The 24,203-nt window shown below is 37.6% G+C and overlaps 1 protein-coding gene across 1 annotated transcript in view; it reads right to left on the reverse strand.

Moving 5' to 3' along the window:
- Nucleotides 1-24,203, reverse strand: part of EDIL3 (EGF like repeats and discoidin domains 3) — a gene marked incomplete at both ends in the record, with an annotated part of 263,433 nt that overhangs the window by 118,918 nt on the left and 120,312 nt on the right. Inside the window, one exon of the mRNA XM_082012856.1 lies at nucleotides 14,389-14,517. Within this exon, the coding sequence (XP_081868982.1) occupies nucleotides 14,389-14,517 (129 nt within the window). The remainder of the gene's footprint in view (nucleotides 1-14,388; nucleotides 14,518-24,203) is intronic.

Genomic DNA, 24,203 nt, shown 5'->3' on the forward strand with positions numbered 1-24,203 from the left:
TGCATGTGGTATATATACCATGTATATAGTATGTATTATTTGTGGCAAATACACTTATTTGCTAACCACTTATCAATCATTTTATCTTTTTGGACTACAGAAATTTCCTTGTCTCCTCTGCAAAGGTGAAAGGGAACACCACATCTCCCTCCCCATAAAAGAAGCAATTTTGATACATATTTTCCTGACATCACCAATGTACAGGAAGGGAAGTACTTACTGCAGTGGCTTCTGTCTCCATCTGACTGACAGCTCTATTATCTCGGGGCACATACACCCCAGTTGTTCTTTGTGACTCACAGAGAGTTGTATGTCCTGCACTAAAAACATCTCTCAGAACTGGAAGTTGTATTTATGGCAGCTGGCACAGGCAATGTCACCTTTGCTTGATGACCACATCACATAAGACCTATCCAAATAGGCTTATGCATTTTCCACAACTATGTTTTGCAGCAAAGGAATTGCCTTCCAGTCTGTACATATAATCTGTACCATAACTTAGAGCCATGGGTGGTACAATCCCTGTAAAAGAGAGAAATGGGAGGAGGTTTTGGCTGTGAAATTGGAGGAAGTTTTCTCTCTGATAGAGTGCTGAAATAACAAAGTCAGAAATAAATACTGTACAGTCTCAATTTTAGATTCAGGCAAAAATTCTTTTCACTTTTTTTCTCATTTTCGTGTATGACTGACAAAATAGAAAGGATAAGAAAAGAGCAGACTAATTTCTCTCTAACAGTGAAAACTACTGGTATTGGAAGAGAATACTGCTTTTAAATAAACTTTTAAAAGTACATGAGAGTAATGATTGTATGCATAAACAATTCTTCCACATACATGAAAGGATCACAAATAAGACATTTTTAGAACCAGATACCTTACTGAATTTTGTTGAGGATAAAATGAAATCTGACAAGATTACAAAACTTGTTTATTATTTGCAGGTAAATAGCAATTTAAATTATCTTTCATGGTGTAAAGCATACATATCTGGACCATGTAACATCAGTTCACTGCCATTGCTTTGTTGTAAGGGGGAAATTCCTGAATGTTACCATTTTTGCTTATTCATGGCTAAGCACAGATCCCAGTAGAAGTCCTTCCGAGATGACAAGCAACTGTTGGTGGTTAGAGTCACAGAAGCTCTGTGCACTTGGGCAGAAAAGTATCACATTAAGAACTAATAAGCTCCTATGGAAACCCTTAGGAGTATCTTTGCTTTTATTAACAGCAGTCACCAAAAGGGAGTGTATCAGTTTCAGTATTATATCTAATCTGTTAGAAATGGAGAGCTGCCAATTCTGCCTTTAATGTCCCTCTGCACGTTCCTGTCTCCCTACTTCTCTAGGACTTAGCAGCTGTGTGGCTACATTCAGTGATCTGATCACTGATGAGCTATGGATGTTGTCTATCTGGATGTCTGTAAGGCCTTTGACATGGTTCCCCACAAGATCCTTCTCTCTACATTGGAGAGATGTGGATTTGATGGGTGGACTGTTGAGCGGATGAGGAACTGCTTGGATGGTCACATCCAGAGGGTAGTGGTCAATGGATCAATATCCAGATGGAGATCGGTGACTAGTGGTGTCCCTCCGGGGTCTGTATTGGGACTGGTACTGTTTCATATCTTCATCAATAACATAGTGGGATCAAGCACACTCTCAGCAAGTTTGTAGATGACACTCCAAAGCTGAGTGGTGCACTTGACACACCTGAGGGATGGGATGCCATCCAGAGGGACCTGGACAAGCTCGAGGACTGGGCCTGTGTGAACCTCATGAGGTTCAACAAGGCCAAGTGCAGGGTCCTGCACCTGGGTGGGGACAACCCCTGGTATCAGCACAGGCTGGGGGATGAAGGGATTGAGAGCAGCCTTGTCCAGAAGGACATGGGGGTCCTGGTGGGTGAAAAGCTGGACATGAACTGGCGACGCACTTGCAGCCCAGAATGCCATCCGTGTCCTGCGCTGCATCCAAAGCAGTATGGCCAGCAGGGAGAGGGAGGGGATTCTGCCCCTCTACTCCGTTGTAGTGAGACCCCACCTGGAGTCCTGCATCCAGCTCTGGAGCCCTCAGCACAGGAGAGACATGGACCTGTTGGAGCAGGTCCGGAGGAGGGCCACCAAAATGCTCAGAGGGATGGAACAGCTCTCCTCTGAAGACAGACTGAGATAGTTGGTGGTGTTCAACCTGCAGAAAAGAAGGCTCTGAAGAGACCTTACTGCAGCCTTCCAGTACTTCAAGGAGGCCTATAAGAAAGATGGGGACAGACTTTCTAGCAGGGCCAGTAGTGATAAGACGAGGGGTAATGGTTTTAAAGTAAAAGGGGGCAGATTCAGACTAGATATAAGGAAGAAATTTTTCATGAGGATAGTGGTGAAATAGTGGCCCAGGTTGCCCAGAGAGGTGGCCGATGCCCCATCCCTGGGAACACTCCAGGTCAGGCTGGATGGGGCTCTGAGCAACCTGGTCTAGTTGAAGATGTCCCTGCTCACTGCAGGTGGGCTTGGACTAGATGGCCTTGAAAGGTCCCTTCCAACCCACACTGTTCTATGATTCTGTGATCTCACTAAAAATCCAATCTTGTGTTTAGGTTGTACACTTCCAGAGAAGCTTGGTGAGATGATGTAGATGGAAGTCTGATGGGGATATATTCTCAGGGAAGATGGGTACCATCACTTTTGGCAGTATCAGGCAATCACATTAGAGGATTAAACAAAATTCAGGCCAGATCATGAGACTGCAGAAAACCAAGTACCTCTCCTGATTAACAGCCATTAACAAGTCATAAGAAAAGTGAGATAAACAAGATCTATTAATTGTTTTCAGTGTACCTGGAGAAAAACATAAGCACAGACCGGTTATGTTTACATTTGTAAATAGTGTGGTCTTACAGAATTATATTTTTAGAGTGAAATGATTAGACCTGAGGACACAATGTCTGCATGTCCCAGTTCTAGCCTGGCTGGGTGGACAGCATGCCAGTTTACCCACTGGAATGTTTTATGCCAATTCCTAGTGTCTACACAAGGAGTTTTAGACTACAAGACTATTTTCTTTTAGATTATTTTCATCTCAAAGACATCAAGTTCTTATGCTCTGAGACTGCTGCCACATGAAGCAAAGCACAGTTAGTGGAGATGATCAAGAGTTTTTCTTTAAAAATGCACTCCCGATTCAAACTAAAACACTCATCCAGATGCCCTACAGAAATAATTGTATGTTATTTAACACATCAGAATAAATGCAAGCTAGAAGAATATCCTGGGTATTCATATGCAAATGTGACAGCACCATGAGTTTTGCTCGAGATGTTTTATGAATACAAAGGGAGTACATTTGTAATGCAGATTGGTATATACTATTAGACTTTACCTCATTATATTGTGCTTCAAGTCCAAGTACTGTTTTTTCAAGTTTTGCACACATAGTTAATGAGTCTGATGATATAGCCTTCTGTCCCTCTGTATATCGCTTACTTACAAATAAACCCACTTATCTCAAAAGTGTATCCACATGAAAAATGACTTATAATTTCAGAAGAGTAGCTGTATTTCTGGATCTTCCTTCTAAAAAGTTTTTTGGCTTCTCCAAACTGTTGACTGGGTCTGCAGTATAAAAACAACACCTGATGGCTAAATTTTTTTCTTTAATTTCTAGAAAAATTGCCATGTGAATTGTTCAAGTTCCAAATGTTGAACTCAGCCATATAATATTCATATAGTTCAATGAACAATGGAAATACTAATAGTCTATATAGTAATAGGGAACTGCACAGCCATATGCCAGCATGAGTTCCTAACACAAAAACAGTATTTTAATTCTGCATCCTTGACACACCTACACACACAGGTGGTTGAGCACAGTAGTTCTTACAGCAGCAGAACAATAAAAATGAAAAAACAAGAAAAAGATCTAAATTATGAAACTCATCTTTTTTCTAACTGCTGCTTCCCACGCAGATGGATCAGACTGTGCCACTATGTGACAAAATTCTAAATTATATGTTTTGTCTCATTAAATAATGAGAATTTATTTCAAGATTTCATTTATCTTCATTATCTTCCTCACAGAAATGTGCTGGCATATCTGTAATGAATCTGTGAGCGCAACAAAGACTGAAAGCAATCCTTCCTTTAAAGTTGTGTTGTGGCTGTGTTGATCCTAACTATCACAATGGCTAAAATTCTTATAATTTCCTGTGTCTACCTAAATGGGCATAAATATGGGGAGAAGGAACAGAGAGCAGATGCTTTGCTCAGCTCCAGTTTTCCTGTGTTCTTCCTCTAACCATCCATAATTCCTTTGTGGTTCATTGATTGTTCTGTTGTGTGGGATCAAGTGCACCCTCAGCAAGTTTGCAGATGACACCAAGCTGAGTGGTGCGGTTGACACACCTGAGGGATGGGATGCCATCCAGAGGGACCTGGACAAGCTCAAGGAATGCGCCCATGTGAATCTCATGAAGTTCAAGAAGGCCAAGTGCAGGGTCCTGCACCTGGATTCAGGCAAACCCTAATATCAATACAGACTTGGGGATGAATGGATTGAGAGTGGCCCTGCAGAGAGGGAACTGGGGGATACTGGTGGATGAAAAATTGGACATAAGGCAGCAATATAAAAGCTGTAAATTTAATGTAAATGTAAATAAGGCAGGCCAGAAAGCTAACTGTATTCTGGGCTACAGAAAAAGGAACGTGACCAGTGGGTCAAGGGAGGTGATTCTCCTGCTTCCACTCTTGTGAGACCTCACCTGGAGTACTGCATCCAGCTCTAGGGTACCCAGTACAAGAAAGACACGGACCTCGTAGAGTGGATCTTTCTCCACAGAAGGGCTACAAGAATGGTCAGAGGACTGGATCACCTCTCCTATGGAGAATGCCCGAGTGAGTTGGGGTGGTTCAGCTTGGAGAAGAAAAGGCTCTGAGGAGATCTTGCTGCAACCTCTCAATAAATACAGGGGGCTTATGAGAAAGATGGAGAGAAACTTTTTACCAGGGCCTGTAGTGACAGGGCAAGGGGCAACAGTTTTAACTGGAAGAGGGTAGATTTAGATTAGATATTGGGAGAAAAAATTTATGATGAGGGGCGTGAGACACTGGCCCAGGTTGCCCAGAGAAGTTGTGGATGCCCCATCCCTGGAATTGTTCAAGGCCAGGTTGAACAGGGCTTTGAGCAACCTGATCTAGTGAAAGATGTCCCTGCCCATGGCAGAGGGTGAGGGCTAGATGATCTTTGAAGGTTTGTTCCAACTCAATCCATTCTGTGATTCTATGATTCTATGATCTTTGTCGTTTACTGGGTCAGAGTTGCAAATAATAACATATTCAACAATAATAATTCTGTGCTGATGTAATAATGTTGTTAATGCACTGTCTTAAGAGTTTTTTCTTGATGCACTTTCTTGAACAAAAGTTTTGTACGTGACAATTTGGGAACAGCCCAATGTTTTAAGTCACTTAGCATCTCAAGGCTGTGTCAAAGAAACTCATGTTCAAAGCTTTAAGAAAAAGGCTTATGACTGTACAGAAAGCCAAGGATATTGCTCTCAATAACAGGCATTCTTTGACTGTTAGAAAGATGGCCTTATATTAAAGAGATGGAAAGCAGCCTCATTCACAAAGTGTATTGCTTATCAAACTGACAAACACGACAGAGTTTACAGAAATCAGTTAGGATCAGTAGCACTATTTAAAGGACAACACTAACAAACAAGGTGAGTTTAGGTTTTCAAATCACTGTCATTCCATTTAAAGTCTGTTTTCCTTTGCAGACTCTTGCCATGCCAAATTCTTGCTAAGAGAGCATTGAGAGCAGTGCCATGGAGAAGGCTAAGACTGAACAAAAAAAAAAAAAAAGGACAATTGTCACACTTCTGGAAAACTGACAAAACCAGAATACTGAATTTGGGAAATTAAATACAGAAAGCAAAGCAGTAAGAAATGCTTATTTTCTCAACTGGAGTTCTTGAAAAGGGAAGGAAGAATAGCATTTAGATATTACAAAATGACCTTTTGCAGTGAAGAAAACAATCCTGTACTACTTTTAGTAGTAACAGAATTGAAATGTACATATATTTTTTGGTAGATATGAAAGGGAACCCAGAAAAGGAAAACACGAAAGAATAAAGTGACATTGAGGTCCTAGATAATAGCTTTTGCTTGTTTGAGTGCATAATCTTGAAGAAAACTGAAAATATTTATATAGTAGATGCTGCATGGAATAATGCAGTATTAAGTGATAAAGAACGAGCGTAATACAGTAAGAGATACTGGATTCATTGTTTCTGCTTTTATCCAAGAAAACTTTGTACTGATGTAAACTGAAGTTTGAATGATGAGTGCGTCATCATGCCTTTATCTGAAATACCCTATCTGTTTAAGTATGAGACATTATATGTTAGAAATGTAAACTCCACACTCTGCTATGATGGCTTAAGGAAAAAAACAACCCATGAAAGTAGGCATGGAAGAGACCAGATGAATCGTAGTGTCCAGTTCCCTGTCTGTTACTGAACCTCACCTAAGTCCTGAAACTACTCATCCTTTTCTTACAATATTTATATATTACAGCATAATCTATATATTCTTCCACATTCTTATTTCACAAAGCCATGTAAGACCATTTACACGTTGCTTTCAAAAAAGCAGCCTACTTATTGAATATCTAAAAGGGAATCTCTGTGGGTTTTTTTGTAAAAGTGCAGCATTAGCAAGACTCATTTCTAGTAGTTTTGTGTAATGTATTCAGGAATATAAACAGTTATTCTCATTCTGAGGAACCCCCCTGAAAAGGCATATTATAATATTTATGTCATAGAAGAGAGAATGTGTGATGTTTACATTGCAATGGGGTAACTTATTGAATTTACAGAGATCATTTTTAATTTGGTATTTATTATTAATTCAAATATAAAGAGGAACTTGTATGTGCAAAATATCTCCATATGTTATCTTTTTAATGCAGAACACGAACAAATTTAATTTCTTTGATATTCAAACAGCAATTCATGTATTTTTGGAACATTAATTTCTCTCCACAGTGAGATAATACTAATCCTTAAGAAAGACAGTAATTAGGGGAAGAGAGATTTACCCTCCTACAAAAGATATTTATAATGGCTATTGATAACCTAAGTGACTTTTATATGATAGAAACACACATCTTCTTAAAAGTACCATTCATTGTATAGTTCAGTCAGTGTATAGGTCATAAGAAATCCACCCCTCTGTTCAATATCCCCATAAAACCCAAAAGCACTCAGGAAGATCTATTTCCTCCCACTATGACATCTTATGAAAGAAACTTAGGCATCAAAGAAGGCAGCTTAATAGAAGCCTCAGCTCAACATCCAGTTCTGGTTAAAATAGGAAAAAAATGAAATGAAACTTCCAACAAAATGTGGCATAAAGAACATAGAAAGTACTGTAAGGATCTTCTACCAAATAAATGGTACAGCTTTGTCTTCCGTATAGGTTGCTGTCACAGTAAAATATACCACAGAACAAAAAAGATTTTGAGAAGGCGACTGAGAAACTGTTTCAAAGTCCTGGAAAAACTCTAATGAGAAACAGGAAAGGAAAAAATTTTAACTGTTTGCATAGGAAAAATAAGAGGAAGCATGACAAATGTATGCAAAACAATATGTGGCATACAGAAGACACTCAAACGCTGTTTTTCTTCTGGTGTTATACAAAGAAAGAAGCATTTAAAGATGCTGAAAGACAGCAGGTTTGAAATTGAAAAGGGATTTTTTTTCAATATGCAGCATAATTAGACTATGAAATTCAATGCTTCAGGAAATTGTTAAAGTCTGTAATTCAACAAGAAAAAGTGATTGGAAGTGTGTATGAATGAGAAGAATAAACAGTGCTATATAAGCAAATGTTAACAAGAGTGAAGCAGAATTGGAAAGGATATTATAGTTCCTACCTGGGGTTTTAGTCAATCTCTGGCTTTTACAGAATGAAATAAAATTTTCAGTAGGATGCAAGTTATGCCCCATCCTTTCACGGTGAGGGTGTCTTGACCCCTTCTGAGAAGTATCCAGTGTTGGTCTATTACCTCAGATTTAATGCTTTTTCTCTCTGTGCTTTATGTAGTCTTAGCGCAGTCGCCTACTACTTTAACCAAGCCATTTATTTGGATTTCAAGGAAAACAAACCCCTACTTCCAATAGCCCAAAAATTGTTGTCACTGTTGTTCAGTCTCACCACACACTTATTGTAAGAAGATTTATCATCAAAGCTTCCTCTGTTTTCAACTGACAAACCCATCATTTCTGGACAATTACACACAAAAGTTTTCTTGGACTTCTGTCAATGGGGCAAATATCTGCTGTGCTCCCACACTTGGTGATTCTGTCATTTCTGTGCTCCTGTTTTTGCCCCCTTAGTTTCCATTTTAAGAACAATATTTTATTGACTTTTCTTCCAATAGCCTTTACTGGCTATTTGCTTTTTTCTTCTGTATTGGCGTTCTCTCTTAAATGTCTTTCAGTTACCCGCTTTCTTGTACGTTTTAATTAAGCAAAATTCTAGAAGATTCCCAGATGAACAATGGTATATCCTCCCTCCTTCATTTCTTATCTAAGCTACTGGTCAGACACAGGAATACTTTTCAGACTTTGGCTCAACAATGCTTAGATATATAAGCTCCCCAGGACATACTTATACATATAGCTTACTACTATTATATTGTATAGCTTATTACTACTCCATTATATAACTAATTGCAAGCATAATTTGTTAAAACTATGCATACAGCTAATTTCAATGAAGATTAACGCTCCCCCAAATACAAAGGAACACTTGGGTTATATTTAGAACTCCCCAAACAGATATTTCTCCCCAAAGGAGAAGCCACAGTGAGTGTTTATCATCAGAAGCATGGGATGAACATCTGGTATGGGGCAACTGTATGTACCCTCGTACATTAAATTTGCCCACTCAACCAGGGGGACAGCTGACTTGGAACAAGCTGCATCTGTACAAGATACAATTCGTTTAATCTCCCAAACAAGACAGCTGCATGAAAACCACCTGTGAGGCACGGTTTCTGGAGTGCTCTACCACCAGACTGCAGCCAGAAATAGTTTAGCAAGAGCACTCTCTCACTCTTAACACACAAAATCCATGCCACAGGATGTTCTACAGCTTCCGCACTCACATTTCTTCCTAGTAGCTGGAAAAGTTACCAGGATCTGAATTTGCTGGTGGACCTGAAGCTGTAGATTATGCATCATCCCAACAGGCCAGAAATGCATGGCTACTGCCCCTTCCAGTTGGAGCTCCACGCTAGAAGCCACTGCTCTATGGGTTGTTGGGATGATTCCTCAAAGTACTATCAAAATGTGAACTGATGCTCTGCATCTGTGCAGTTTCCCAATACATTAACGTAGCAGATGTGAATACCACAGATCATCTATGACGGGGAGGCAGAAAGCAGAAAACTCTGTACAAACACTGGGAAAGGCTTGCTTTACATTATTAAATGCGTTTGATTAACAAACTTTATTCTTCTTGGAGTGCAAGGCATTTAGTTATGGCTGACAGAGTTAATGATCCTCCGAATATAAAACAACATCCAAATCGAACCATTAAATCTCAACTCTTTATTGTTTCAAACTTTATTTTTTCTGATTGGATCTCTGTGTCATTTCAGTTAGTTGAGTGGCAGCCAGTAACCCACACTGTGACATATATTGTTACTAATGCCGCAGTTTCCCATTTTTTCATCAGACAATCTCTATCTAATAATTACAAGAATGCATATTGTCTATATCTCTCAATGTTATGGATTTTTTTTAATGGAAAAATTGTCCATTTCAGTCCTCTGCTTATTTCCATGGATTTTGACTTGTTCTGCAGAACTGTATTTCTAGGCTGTTTTAAGAGGTGGTAGAATAATTGCTGCTCTGGGGAGACCCCCTGCAGGGCCGCGTCCAGCTCCGGAGCCCTCGGCACAGGAGAGACACGGAGCTGCTGGAGCGGGGCCAGAGGAGGCCCCAGCAACGCTCCGAGGGCTGGAACAGCTCTGCCGGGAGGACAGGCCGGGAGAGCTGGGGGGGCTCAGCCTGGAGCAGAGAAGGCTCCGGGGAGACCTTCCTGCAGCTGCCAGGGCTGAGAGGGGCCTGTAGGAAAGGTGGGGACGGGCCTGTTAGCGGGGCTGGTAGCCATAGAACAAGGGGTAACGGTTTTAAACTTAAAAGAGGGCAGATTCAGACTAGATATAAGGAAGAAATTTTTCACAAGGACAGTGGTGAAACCCTGTCCCAGGTTGCCCAGAGAGGTGGTGGATGCCCCGTCCCTGGGAACATCCCAGGTCAGGCTGGACGGGGCTCTGAGCAACCTGCTCTGGTTGGAGATGTCCCTGCTCACTGCAGGGGGGTTGGACTAGATGGCCTTTAAACATCCCTTCCAACCCAAACTGTTCTATGACTGTATGATAATCCCTCATATGTAGATGAAGGCGTTAATGATTTGAACAGAAACTATTTTTCCAGCATTTTCATCTGTCATATGAAGAGTGATTAGTGAGGTTGATAACAGTTTTAACAATGGATGCTGGTTCATGAATAGCAGTAGGCCTTTTTTAATAAAAGCCAGAAAGATCTTGGAAGATTGACTTTCTTGAAGACCATGGGTAAAGAAAAGGGAATTATAACATACCCAATGATTACAAGATTCTTTCTGGTGAATGGAAAGACCATGTATTTACATAGCTTTCAGTCAAAGTGAACTTGAAGGAACAAAATAATTTGCTGCTCTTATGAATAAGAATCACCACCACAGAGTATGCCCTATTCTTCCTGGGCATGAGTTGTATGCTATTGTCAGGAACTTTAGTGCTCTAAGTTACTCTCTGGAAGAGCTGCTTTCCCCATGTAGTAAGACTGTAAGGAGACTTGCCTTGCCTCAAGGTAGTTCTTGAAACAACTCCTCTCTCCTTGTCTCAAGGTACTGACAATAGCACATTTGAAGGCCAGATTGCCAAATGTTAACAGCACGACAAATTGCAACCTGGACAGGGTTTGGGAAGAATCTTCATGTTAAGCAGTTATGTAAATTCCTCTTAAATAAAGGAGGAATAGCTAAAGAACATACTGTTCTTGGCTATCACCACAAAAATCTGCCCAGCTTTTTACCTGAGGTAGACTTTCCTATCCAAACATCGGGTAGCTTATGAGGCCTGAAACAGCAAACTTTATTTCCTTTTTTGCCTCTGGGGAATCAGAATCTTTTCAGACAACAATTGCCAGTTAATACCAGTTTTGCAATAAATCTAGAATATACAATTAGTGAAATTGCTAATTATCTCTTTTATAATTTAAATATTAATTATTTACATGTGTAAAAGGTCAAGTAATCTCAGAAATATAGACAGGATGTTTATTGATGTGAATGACAGAATATCAGTTTTGGGAATGTATCTTGACAGCAAAACCAGTCACCTAGATTAACTGATTTAGCAACAGAATATTAAACATAAAAAAAAAAAAATCCAAGATAAAAAACCTTGAACAAGAGAAGTGTAATGTCATTTTTGGAAATCTTAACAGTTTGGACGAAGATGTGTCTTGCAATGAGGTCATTTTAATTTACTTTTTTATGATGGAACTACTTTGACAGGCCTCTAAATTGATTTACCATGAGTTCAGAATTGAATTGCTAAACTTTATGAAGCAGAGGAATTTGTATCAAAGGAACTTTGTGAATGAGCTAAAGGGATATCGTATAAAAGAGTTATATTAAGTCAGCCACCGGAAGACCCATACTTCTTCCTGATTGCAGAGATCTCCTCTGTTGTTTCTCATAGCTGACATCCTTTGAGATCCTCTGAACACCTATATATTGTATATGATTTATTATCATATCTTAAATCAGATTATCTGAAAAGGACTGAATTTCATTCTTCCCCAAAGGGTAACTGTTCATATAAACTTATCTAAATCACTTTAGCTGCCTTTTTGGGTTCTAGTCTTCCCACAGAGATTCTGAATCACCCATGTGAGATCTCTACTTTATTCTGAAGTTGTTATAAATACACTTTGCTGATTATCAGGATCATTAGCTAACAGTTACATACTTGAATATTTTTAAATACTGGGGACCCAGCAAACAACTATGATCAATCACTCCATAATGCACTACTTTTTTTTTCCCCCATGAATTAGGTAGCAAGAGATGATATTTTTCAGACAGCACATGTTAAGCATGCATTTTGCTTGATGAGAATTTGTGGTGTTACTAACTTCATTGGATCCTTACAAAGGTCACCTCTTTGACATTTAATGGAAGGAGAAGCATTGTGTGTCACATGTTGACTATGTGACTGGTCTCATGATGGAGCGTGCCTGAAATCTTTAGGCTACATGAAGATGTTTTCACATGAGCTGCACCATATGACTGGACATCAATGGCATACAGAAGTGGTCTGCCTGTACCCTCACTTTCAGCAATCACAGGAATGAAGGCACAGCAGCTGCCTGTCTTTCCATTCTTCTTTGACTTTCGCTTCACTTGTCAGGTGGTAGATTATGTAAATTATGTAAATTGCAAGCAAGTACATGGAACAGGGTTGGGAACAACAAGGTATTGCACTCACAATTTAGCCCAGGTAAAATTTTTCAGCTGGTGTAACTCTTGAGTTACAGCTAGACATAGTATCGCCTGCTTTCCTGGTCGTCAGACTCCTGAACTTCTGGCTATACTGTTTAAAGGCTGGCAATGACTGTCTTCTGCCATCATGATGACACCATGAACTCAGTCTCCTGTCTTGACTGAGTGCTCTAATGATATGAACATTAAAACAAAAGAAAGTCAGTATGACTCTTGCTGGCAGTAAGCTCCATTAGATGGCCATCCCCAGAATCAGAGCTAGAAGGAACAGATCCCAAAGGAGTGACTAACATCCAACATTTCCATGATCCCAGTGGAAGAGGCAGACACATAATCTAACTAGATTAAGTTAGTGGGACTGCCTACATTACCTACGTAATTAACTGAGACACTGAGTGTAGCCAAAGTTAAAGAAATTGAATATCCATATTCAGGTCTTTGGAGACACTTTCCACTGAGTATATAAGGGACATAATGACCATAACTAGTTATTTGATCTCTGACTGTATTGGTTCCTTGACACTTCAAATTATAGACAAGTATCTAAATGGAGCACTTAATTAAGGTAGACTGGATTCAGCGCTTATTCACTGTGATTTGAATGAGTGTGTTTGTCTTTTATGCGCAAATGGAACTGGATTCTTTACTATTTGTTTGAGTTCTTAACCTTCTAACTGAGTAACAGTTGGCTTCCAAATCCATCAATAACATGAGTTTTTAAGAACCATGCTGTCCTTTATTGCATAAAATAAAACACAAATTTGGCACATGAGTTTCTTCTTAGGCAAGCACTTGTTCTAAATTAGTTTTATATATGTGGAAAAAGCCCAGCCTCTATTTAAGTGACAAACAGATAATGCAGATTACGTTTATAGGTTTGAACATGATCTGATCAGTCACTTGCAGATGAACATGCATATCTCTTACTAATTGGTTTTGATCACATAGAACTTCTGATGACATTGCTGAAAGTGAGGGTACAGGCAGACCACTTCTGAAGAGACATGGAATTGTAATTTTCAGTATGAGTACAAAAAATGCAAGATCTATTTACTTCTTAAAATTTTTGGTTGGTGAAGTGCAGCCCTTACTATATAATACCCCCATGAGATGTTATTGAAATCTCAAGATTTTTTTTTCCATATGGCTATTTGTCAGTCCGGTAACTACACACTCTAAGACTAGGATACTGACCTGCTGTTTCCAGTCTGACCTGAAACCAGGAAAAACTTTTCAAATAAATTATAATGATTAGAAGAAGGTCCAAATACTCTATTTTAAACAGGATTAAATGTACTTCTGGTTTAAGTCTGGAACTTCTACCCTTGAATTTAAGTATCGTGATTCAAAATATTTCTTCATAATGTATAAATGCGTAGGTAAAGAAAGATCTAGAAGACGTATTTATTCGCAAATTTCTCTTCAGTTATTCTTTCCACTTTTGTCTAGAATTAATTGAAACAAACCCACAAATAATTCCAAAGTAAGAGATTCCTACTATTTCAAATATGCTTTTCCATTATATCCATGCTAAATATCAATATGTTTCCTTACCATGCTCTACAATATGCATAGCTAATTATGTTAGGTCCAGTAAGTAAAGTAATTTTCTGAAGGTAATAGTAGTATTCAGTAGTATTAGCTTGCTTATAATATAAAGGCCAAAGACTGGAATACTTCAGAAAACCAGATCTGATATTAATCCTTGACATTGCAAGCAATAAAAAGGCTACTATCTATAAACACAATAAAAGTTACCATGTGGAACTTACTGTGCTGGCAGTGAATCCCATTAAATCCCTCTGGACATTTACAAACATATCCTATGAATGTGTCGCCTCGGTATGCTTCACTAATTTCACATATCCCACCATTATGACATGGATTAGGAAGGCAGGGTCCTGAGAGAGGGGGAAAAAAAAGAAACATGTATATACATACATAATAACAACCATAATAATTTCAGTCATCTAAATGTGTTCATTAAAGAAACAAAATCCCTTACATAGACCTTCATATTTCACTAACCTACTAAAATATACCCTTCACTTAGTTCAGATAAGTTGCCAGTACAGATTTTTATGAGCAAGAGAAAATATGAAACATGTCACTACTCATTAATCACAACATTATTTTTTAATGTAAGAGAAGACAGGAGATAGAGAAGCTAAATCTTGCTCTCCTATTAAAGATAACAGGCATTCTAACTTTTATACCACTGAGGAAATATGTATTAATCAAATGTGCCTATCATGTACAGAGTGACATGTACAATATTCCGGAATAATCACTACATGTCAAGTTTGTAGTTTGAGAACTTTGCTATGGCTTTGGGTGACTTTCTGAATATATGACTATTTGGGCCAGCAGTTACCAGTTACTAAACCAACTATTCCTTTCCCATTGAGTGCCTTTTTAGCATATCCACTTCAAGGTGATCTCAAAAAGGTCTTCTGATTAAATTTTTTTTTCCCAACAAGCCACATGCTAGGATACCTAAAATTTCAGCAGTAAGATCTGATTTGTTAGGTTTGCAATGACTATATATATCTTTAAATAATAACATCCTTTGAACTGAGGTCTAAAGTTTATTCATTTAATGGCATGTGTTAAAAGCCTCTTACATCTTATTATCTTACTAATATTACCTGTAATATACCTCCTACCAGAAGAAAACACTTTAGCATTTTGATGAATTTTTTTCTTATCTCAATTTAAAGAATTGGTAATGATTGATTGGAAAGCCTCATGTGTATGTTTGTGTGTGAAAAGATATGTGAATTCAATATTAAGTATGTTATTTGCAACCTTTGCCATGTACACAGAAACGTATTAATCTTCACTTATTGAAATGCAATGTTTATTCACCCACTTAAAACTCCATTAAAAAAAAAATGAAACAGAAAAGAACTTGTTTCCACAGCATACTTTACTGACAATCAGCACTGGGAATTGAATGATTTAACCTTAAAAGGGCTGTAGGTTTAATGTTTCTGAGAGTCTGCCTATTAGTTTGAGTTTTCAATTACAAACCCACGGTTTGAGAGATGTTCACAGCAACAGCATTCATTCAGAATGTCACATTAATAAAAACTGTGCTCTCTAAGAAAACATTAATTTGCAAAAGATAAAAATTAACAAAATGACCAGAATGTCAGAACACTTCCCCAGTTACAATTACCCAGGTGGTTATAGCAATTTGAGAAACTATCCGTGTACACATTTCTCTTACAACTTACACCATCAGCCTATTCCAGGACACAAACCCACCGCAGTTACGCTTGTGCACATTATTAAACATAGGATATGACTTACTGAACCCAATAAATAAAAGACAGGAATACATAGCAGTTTATTCTAAATGCAATTAGTGGTGAAAAAAGGCAAAAACCATGAAGATGAAAAGGAAGATACTGGCTGTTGCCTTTTTTGCCTTTCCCCATCTCCATTCCACGTTACACTTTAAATCTAATGGTACACTAAATTCTTAATTCCAGACAACATCTATCACTCCTTTAACATGCCTAGGAAGACTCATGACTTTCAAGTATCACAGCTTCTGTTCATGCTATTTCTCCTCTGTAATATTTCGAGAAGAAACATGTTTAATAATTTGTGTATTTGGCCTACCAATGAATATGAGTGGTGTATTTTTTTTTCCAAGTCTCTATCACAGTGCTACAGTTTGGGGAGTACCTGCAGGTAGCCTCATGTGTTAATTATTTCTTTGCAAGTGGATCTCTAATCTTCCAAGAACAATAAATCTTTTAATAATTACTTTCTCATTTCGCTTGCTGCTTTCTCCATATGGCTTGTTAAGTACATGTTCAGCATACTTTCATTGATTTTCTTTAGATTTTGCATTTTCTCAGATCAGTCCAAAGTACAAAGGCTTAAAAGGTTATTTGAGGTGCACAATAATAAATATCCTGGTGCATGCCAGTATTTCTAACTAATCTTAGTCTTCTATGATGTGTTCCTACTGAAAAAAAACAATATGATCATTTTTTTTTGCCTCATTTGCTATTTGGTCATAGGCATATATAATAGCAGTATTTTAAATATGAATGTTGAGTAATTTTCCTTTGTTTTTGTTTTTTATTAATAGAAACTGGTAGATCAAAAATTATTTTGAGAGCAATGAAACTTCCTGATTAAATGTACTGAAACTAGTAAACATCATCTAATTTTCACTAGTTAACATTCATTTCCTAAAAAGGACATGGATTAAACTCATCTGTGTTCCAAAAGAATGAATGACTGAAACTTTAAAAAGCATATATCATCATACCTTGTTTCTCCTAGTTCTCCAGAGGATCATATCCTGAGACCCCATATCTTCAGGATATTTAAATTGCATGAAACTTCAAGCACATGATTCTTTTTTTCACTGAGTCTACAAGATCCCTGATGCGACGTTATACAGGTTTGAGTGTCTTGAAGGATCTGGGCCCTAATCTGGCCATCATTCCATTTAAGCATCAAAAATGGTATGTAAGGTCTAGGCACTGCTGCCAGATGATGAGAGGTCCCAACTAACTTCCATTGGGATGTATAGGCTTTTGAGTAACATTGTATTGAATGCTGGATAATTAATTCCCTGACAATCTGATTAATATTCTTGGTTACTCAGATCTATAGCAGCAAGTTCAAAAACATCCTTCTTTACCAAAAAAATAAAAACCCAGGCTTGTCAACTGGTTTTCAAAAAACAGTGGACTTCAGGGATTTCATTTTTTAAATCAATAGCACTGTAATGCTTTTGCAGGTAATCTTTAAGTGGCTTCCAACACAAAGAGAACAACAACATTTGATCAATATTAATGAGCAGTGGAACTCAATGGTATGTTTTCCAGGCATTTTTATCCATGTTCATATAAAATAATGTCAACAAGATTAATTGTGCACTAAAAGTAATAGATCTATTCACTTAGCTGCTCTTTTGAGTCCTTCTTTGTGCAGTTCCAGTGGTATTAGGCAACATAATAAGTATAGTCCAGAATATATCATTCTGTTATTCAATTGAAATCCCATGCTGTTTTTGAAAAAATATTGAAAGTTAACTTAAAGCATAGCAGGTTTAAAATTTTTTAAATGTTCTTACTGAAATCTCTGTGATTTTATAGAGGGGCAAATCAAACAAATGCATCCTCAGTAGAGTTGCAAAGGTGCTCAGGCAGAACCATGTTATCTGTTCTCTTCTTTGACAAGTACAGTCAATTAAAACTTTATAAAAATAAATTCTTGTATAATACAATATTGAAGAAGTAGTTACATATTTCAGAGAAAGCATTAGTTTGTCTGTAAGAATAAAAGCTACGAAAGCAAGGAAAGCATCATTTCACCAATAAGAATGTGATTTTTGACAGTGATAATATATACAAAAAGTGAATTAGCCTATTTAGGAAAACTGTTACTTATTTTTGCCTTGTAGGATAGTCAAACTCTTTTGAAGTAATAGAAAGAAGTGTCCGGATACCTTTCTACATTTTTCCCTGACAGTTTGGAGAAAACATATTTTTAAAATACCTAATCTTATTTTAGGCTTCTTTTTTTCGCATCGTCTTCCATTTTTCAGAAACAAACAAAGAAAGCCTAGAAACATTGACAATTGTAAAGCACATTTAAATACATGTATGTGAATGCCGTTAACTACAGTTCTGATTGTTCTAATTTCAATTACCTCGCTTCGCTACAGACTAGCTGTATCTACATAGGCAAGCTACAAGGGATCTGAAGAGCAAAAGGGCTGACGTTGAGGACCTGATGTCCACTAGTGTCCTTCCTTGAGAAGAGTCTGGTAGAGTTACCCTGGTGGTAGACTATCTCTAGTCTCTGTTAAGGCTTTTCATCTGCTTACATTTTTATGTGTATGTGTGTGGTACGACACTAATCCCTGTCACCTCTAAGTGTCCAGGATGCATTAGAATTCAGGAAAAAAAGAAAAACACTATGTTTCCAGTCAACTGATGATGAAGCATTGCAGCTCTCCCACTCCTCAGCCAGCTGAGGACAGCAAGAGTCACACATGAGCTCATTCGCAGTGCCAGTGCAAACTTCATCAGGAACCAACCGAGACCCTCTCTGAAAGGGCAGCTGTGCAGATGCTGAGTGACACAGTGAACACATTTGGTACAATGCACTGAGGTGCATTATCAGGAAGTCTGCAGACCCTCTGCCAGATATTTTTCTTATAAATATTTACCTAGGACTTAAAAATGTGACAAAGGCCAATTTTGAAGTATGATGGCTAACAGTGGAGCTGTGTAGCATTAGCTTAGCAAAATCTGAGAAATCAGAAAATAGTTGAAATACCAGCCATAACTGCTGGAAGAAAAGGGGAGAAAAAATAACCAACCAACCCCCTCAATGACTTTCCTTTACCAATTCCCAATTCAGAGTCAGTCATCTGTAAAACAAGCCATTTCTCGTGTTTCCACCAAACAGTGTAAGCATTTTTTGCCAAATATAAAATTTGCTGCTGCTTTGGTGGGAAAGACATTCAAAAATACCAGGCAGTTACAGATGATGCAGTTGAACAAGAACTCTACATCAGTCACATCTTCCTCAAAGTATGATTCCCCATACTCAAAATTGTGCTTGCTGCTGTGCTCAAACAGGAGGATGATAAAAAAAAAAACAAAACATAATTTTGTATTAAGACAGGATTAAATGAGGAACATGAGAAGAATAAAGAGAAAAAAAATAATACTCCAATGGAGTGACACACACCAAATAATCTTTTAAAAGTAAAAGGCAGTGCAATACAAATGTTAACACTTTTGATGGTATCTATCTATCCCTCTTCTCTTCATGTAGAAATAATACAACTTTAATGAAAAATACTAAATTAGATATTGACCTTGATATACATCAAGATTAAGATACTGTTAGCTACAAAGCTAATTGCTTCATTTATTTTGTGGAATATTACTGAAGTAGGACTAATAGATAATGTTACTCTGATGATATAGTACTCTACAAATCCCATCAAAACAAATATTGGAGTTATCATCAAACTAATAAAAGGTATCAAATGATTTTATATTTCATTGTAAAAGAAAAATACTCTCTAGTTGCTTGCCTTCATGACACTAGCTTTTCTTAAGTCCCTCTTGGCTTTACATGAAAGTCAGTCAAATATTTTTTTTCCCCTCTGGTAAATTGAAATCCTCATCAGAGATCTCTTACACAGTTTTAACATCAGTAGTTTGAAGTTTTTGCCCTGCTTCCTCTGCCAAAGCAAAGTCTTCAAAATAAGCTGTGACAGAGCTCACTTAGCAAGAGCTCTTACGTTTTGAAATGAATATGTGTAAAAGAAGCCAGTGGCACATATGACTTCTTTCATCTTTATGGGGAGAGCAGAATTAATCTCCTTGCTGCTGGAGCTAGCAGAATGGCACAAGCTTCCCATGATGAGGAAGGTAAAAATTATCACACTGAATTAGGCTCAGTGTCCAGGTAATTGAACATCCTATGCTTGCTGCTCATCAGTTCCTGCAACCTGAGAAGAAAGCTGAAGAATCCTGCAGTGGGAATAATTAAAAATCTGCATTAGATATCTTACAAGTATTTGAGATGAGCTTATTATCTGAATCTTTATACTTGATTTTCTTTTCTAATATGTGTATTTTCTCCACACAGTTAAAAATTCTGTTTATACCACCTATATATGTACAAAGGAGAGACCAACTCTTTTTCAGAAGTATATTGACCTTTTTCTTTCATCATCATCCAATTAAATGGATTTTTTAAAGGTGTGCCCCTACAAATATTATAGATTTCAAAGTCTAGCAGACACAAATCCAAAATATAACATAATGCTATTCGAAAGAGAACATCTTCTACAGAAACACACAAATGAGCATTCAAATCCAGCAGGAATGTCCCTACAGGTTCTGACAGAAAACTGCTTTATTGCAGAAAAAGGGCAGAAACATGACAAAAGTTTTTGAGGGTCTCTGATCTTCCTCACATTTGCTACTTTGCCTATTAATTTAGTTTGATTGTGCAAGGCTTACCTGTCGCTGAGGCTGGTTTTGAATGCCCCCAGCTGCGTGTCTGTGTGGGAGTCGTGATAGTTCAGAGATCATTTGAACAACTTGACAGAATTGATCCTGCATCTGCTGAGTTCTGGGGATCATTAATTCACACCAAAATACACACTTATGTCTCAGACTATCTATAGGCTCAAGTACACAAGTATGACATATCCATTCCAGCAATGCAGCGTAGGGAGTTGGGTCTCACTAGTATATGTACTTTGAGCCTGTGCATGACCTTTGTGGTTAAGACTAAGCTTCTGCTCAAGTATTTTCTAGATGTCACCTGTATTTGGATGAAATCTACCATTTCCCAAGAACACTCTTGACATAAACAGCATGTTTGTTTGGTCCGAAAAACAGCATGTTTGTTCACTACTTGAAACTACAGCTGTATCTCAGCTACAGGCTTTGCAGCATACAGTTTTGAGGACATCTGAAGAGACCGTTCCCATCAGACGTGCTATTGACCTTCTGCCGGAAGGGGCTGTAATCATGAAAATGGTTTCTTCTAGCCTAGCTACTCATTCTGCCACTGAAGTATGAAGCATCTACAGTAATGAATGAATAGGTTGTAGTCCAGTATTTGCTCTTTCTTATGCATAGATTTTTCTTTTTCCCCTTAAATGTCATTCTGGGTTCATAATTTGCATAAACCTCTGAACATTTTAGGGCACAACTCCCATTATACTGGTGCATCATGACATGGCTCAAAGAAAATAAAGGTGTCTTTCAGCTTCACTAAAACCTACGGAAGTCAAACTTAGTATTTTTGAACTACCTCATCATTCAAGTCTTCTGAAGTGTAGTAAGAAATTCTTGCTTGCCCAGAATACTTGAAATTTTGTAAAACAGAGAGGAAAAAAAAAATAGAGCCACAATGTTCCCTATAGATCAATATATTTCATATGGTTTCTTTTTGGAATTTGCCACTGTTGATTCTATTTTGCTTTTAGGATACAAATGCATTTTGTATCAACAAATATACAGCTTGCTCATACAGCTTGCTATTTGTTTGTTTATTTTAACCTAAAAAGAATAGGCATTGCAGAACATCATTCACAGGTTATGTGTAATATTGATAATGTTAACTAATTGCTATATGTTATTCTAGTTAATGCAAGAAAATAGTAAAAATAATTAGCAGTTACACACACCTTCATCTCATTAACATTCTCAAAATATCAGCTTTAAAAAAAAAAATCTGTTCAGCCTGGCTTTTAAGTGAATTAGTACTGTATTAGATTCTATCTAACTATATATTCATTATAAACTAATGGCACTGATCCAGACTTAATTGCACTGTGATTAAATATTTATCTTGTTTTTAATGCAGCAAATGGAGCGTGCTGATTATAATGATCAAGGTGTCTCCATCTGGATGCAGCAAAAGCTAAGGTTCACCCCCTGAGTGCAAAATGCTTTAGGTCACTTCTTCTTATTTCCCTCTAATTCCATTCTGTGGATTTCTATTAAATAGAAGAAATTTAAACTGATTGTCCAGCCATCTCCCAACCTTTTATTAACTAAATGACTAGAATATTTTCTCACAAGATGCTGTTTAAACTTGATGGCTATAGAGTGCCTTTTCTTAATACATAAGCTTCTCACCTAACCCTTCCATTGACTGAGAATGACAGATTATACCCAAATTTGATGTGTGGTCAGTGTAGGAGGCGATGTAGTGATACTACACAGGATGAGACCTGAAAATGCTCCAAAAGCCGGAGAAAATGTTCAATGCACTACAAAACATTTTTCCCAAGTTCTCTCTCATTATTTCTCCTCATACTCCTCAACTCCCAAGCTTGAGAACTTTCTTTCCCCATTTTCACTGCTGTTTTTCATCTTTTTACCCTTTGTCACCTACGTACGTTTTCTGAATAAAGCCCATAGTATTCTTCCCCCACCAGTTATCTCATAAACCTACTATAGCAAATTAATGCGAGACCTATTCTGCATCTCTGCATGATCTTTCACAGGAGGGTTTTATCTTCCCCAAAAATACCTGCTTTGTTTACAGAAAATCCAGGTTCAGGGCCTTTTCCTTCTCTTCCTCTAACTTTACACTCAGGCAGCAGCACAATTTTTTTCCTAGAGGATATTGTTTCTGTCACTGACTTCTCCCACTCTTGGTCTCCCAAGTGTAGGAGCTTGGTTGCTTCACTCCTTTTTTTGTGATTTACTTTGTATCATTATTAAATACAGATGAATTTTCCAACTTATGTTAGAAATATTTTCCAAATTTCTTTCTCAGTTCATTCTGGTCCACGTCGAAGAGAAACACTTCTGCCAACACAAAGAATCTTGTGTTTTGTAAGAGTTTTTCTGGGAGACTGCAGATACTTGAAGAATTTTGTATGTTAAAACATTCAGAGCATCGTTATAGATTTGAAAGGTTCTGTTCAAAAGTGCAGTTCTGACAACACTAATGTCTACAGGCTCTGCATTAAAATAAAGTCTCTAAATCTCCATTCTTTATATAGTTGAAACAAACCCATCTCTGTATTTACTGCATTGGTCTGTTGCTTATGTAAAATATAAGGAAACTACACACAGTTTGGTATCTATTGCAGAACTTCACTGCCAATTGGGACTTCTGTGCAACACTGCTATGTTTATCACATAATTCTTGTCATCATGTATGAAGGTGTCAGTTTTCATTGTTTCACTGCACTTTAAACTGACAGTGATCAGGACCTCTCATCCTTTTTTGCTGTGTTCCACTAATAACCGGAAAATGGAAAAAAAGCCTGAAAAGATTATGTGAACCTTAATTATAACAGCAAATAGATTAAAATCTAGTTAGTCCTCTTGCTGAGCATTCCAGTGGGAACTAAAAACTGCAACAGCCTAAACTTATGTTATTCATATTTGTGTGATTCAGGTCCTAATTACTAGTGTCACATTAATGACACAGAAACAGCAGAAGAGAATCTCAGAGGGTGGTTATCCTTAGGACATGAAATATGATTAAAAAGTGATGAAAGAGAATTACTAAATGTGAAATACATATAGTCCAAAAAGGCATAAAGTTGTCTGCAGCAGAAACCAAGGGAAATAGACAAGACTTACATTAGAGTCATTTATTTCCCTTAGGATGTAGGACAGAGAAAATATATCCATTCCTCTCTGCATTTTTTTCAAGCTGTCATCAAACCCTTCTGGCTTCACGTACCCTACCCTAAACCCTTTTGAATTCCAAATCCCGTCACTATTCTCCAACTCTTACTCTCTTCTTAGCTAGATCATAATTCTCTTTTCTCCTCATACCCCATTCCTGCTTCATATTGGACTCTTGCCAAGTGAGAAAACCACACACTGCATAACCATCCCAATTTAAAATGACAACCCATGTTTGCGGTTATGTGCTTTCAGTTTTTAAGATACACATTAGAATCACTGGGTTTCTTGCTTCCTTTGCACCATAGCACAAATACAAATGGATTGCTTTTGATTAGTGTGATTCACATGCAGTTAGTTGTACATGGGTGAAAATACTGACTAATTTTGGTGGGTAACGGTAATAATTCCTGCACAGCAAT

This window comes from Phaethon aethereus, assembly GCF_964289735.1.
Source record: "Phaethon aethereus genome assembly, chromosome: Z".
Taxonomy (NCBI): Eukaryota; Metazoa; Chordata; class Aves; order Phaethontiformes; family Phaethontidae; genus Phaethon; species Phaethon aethereus.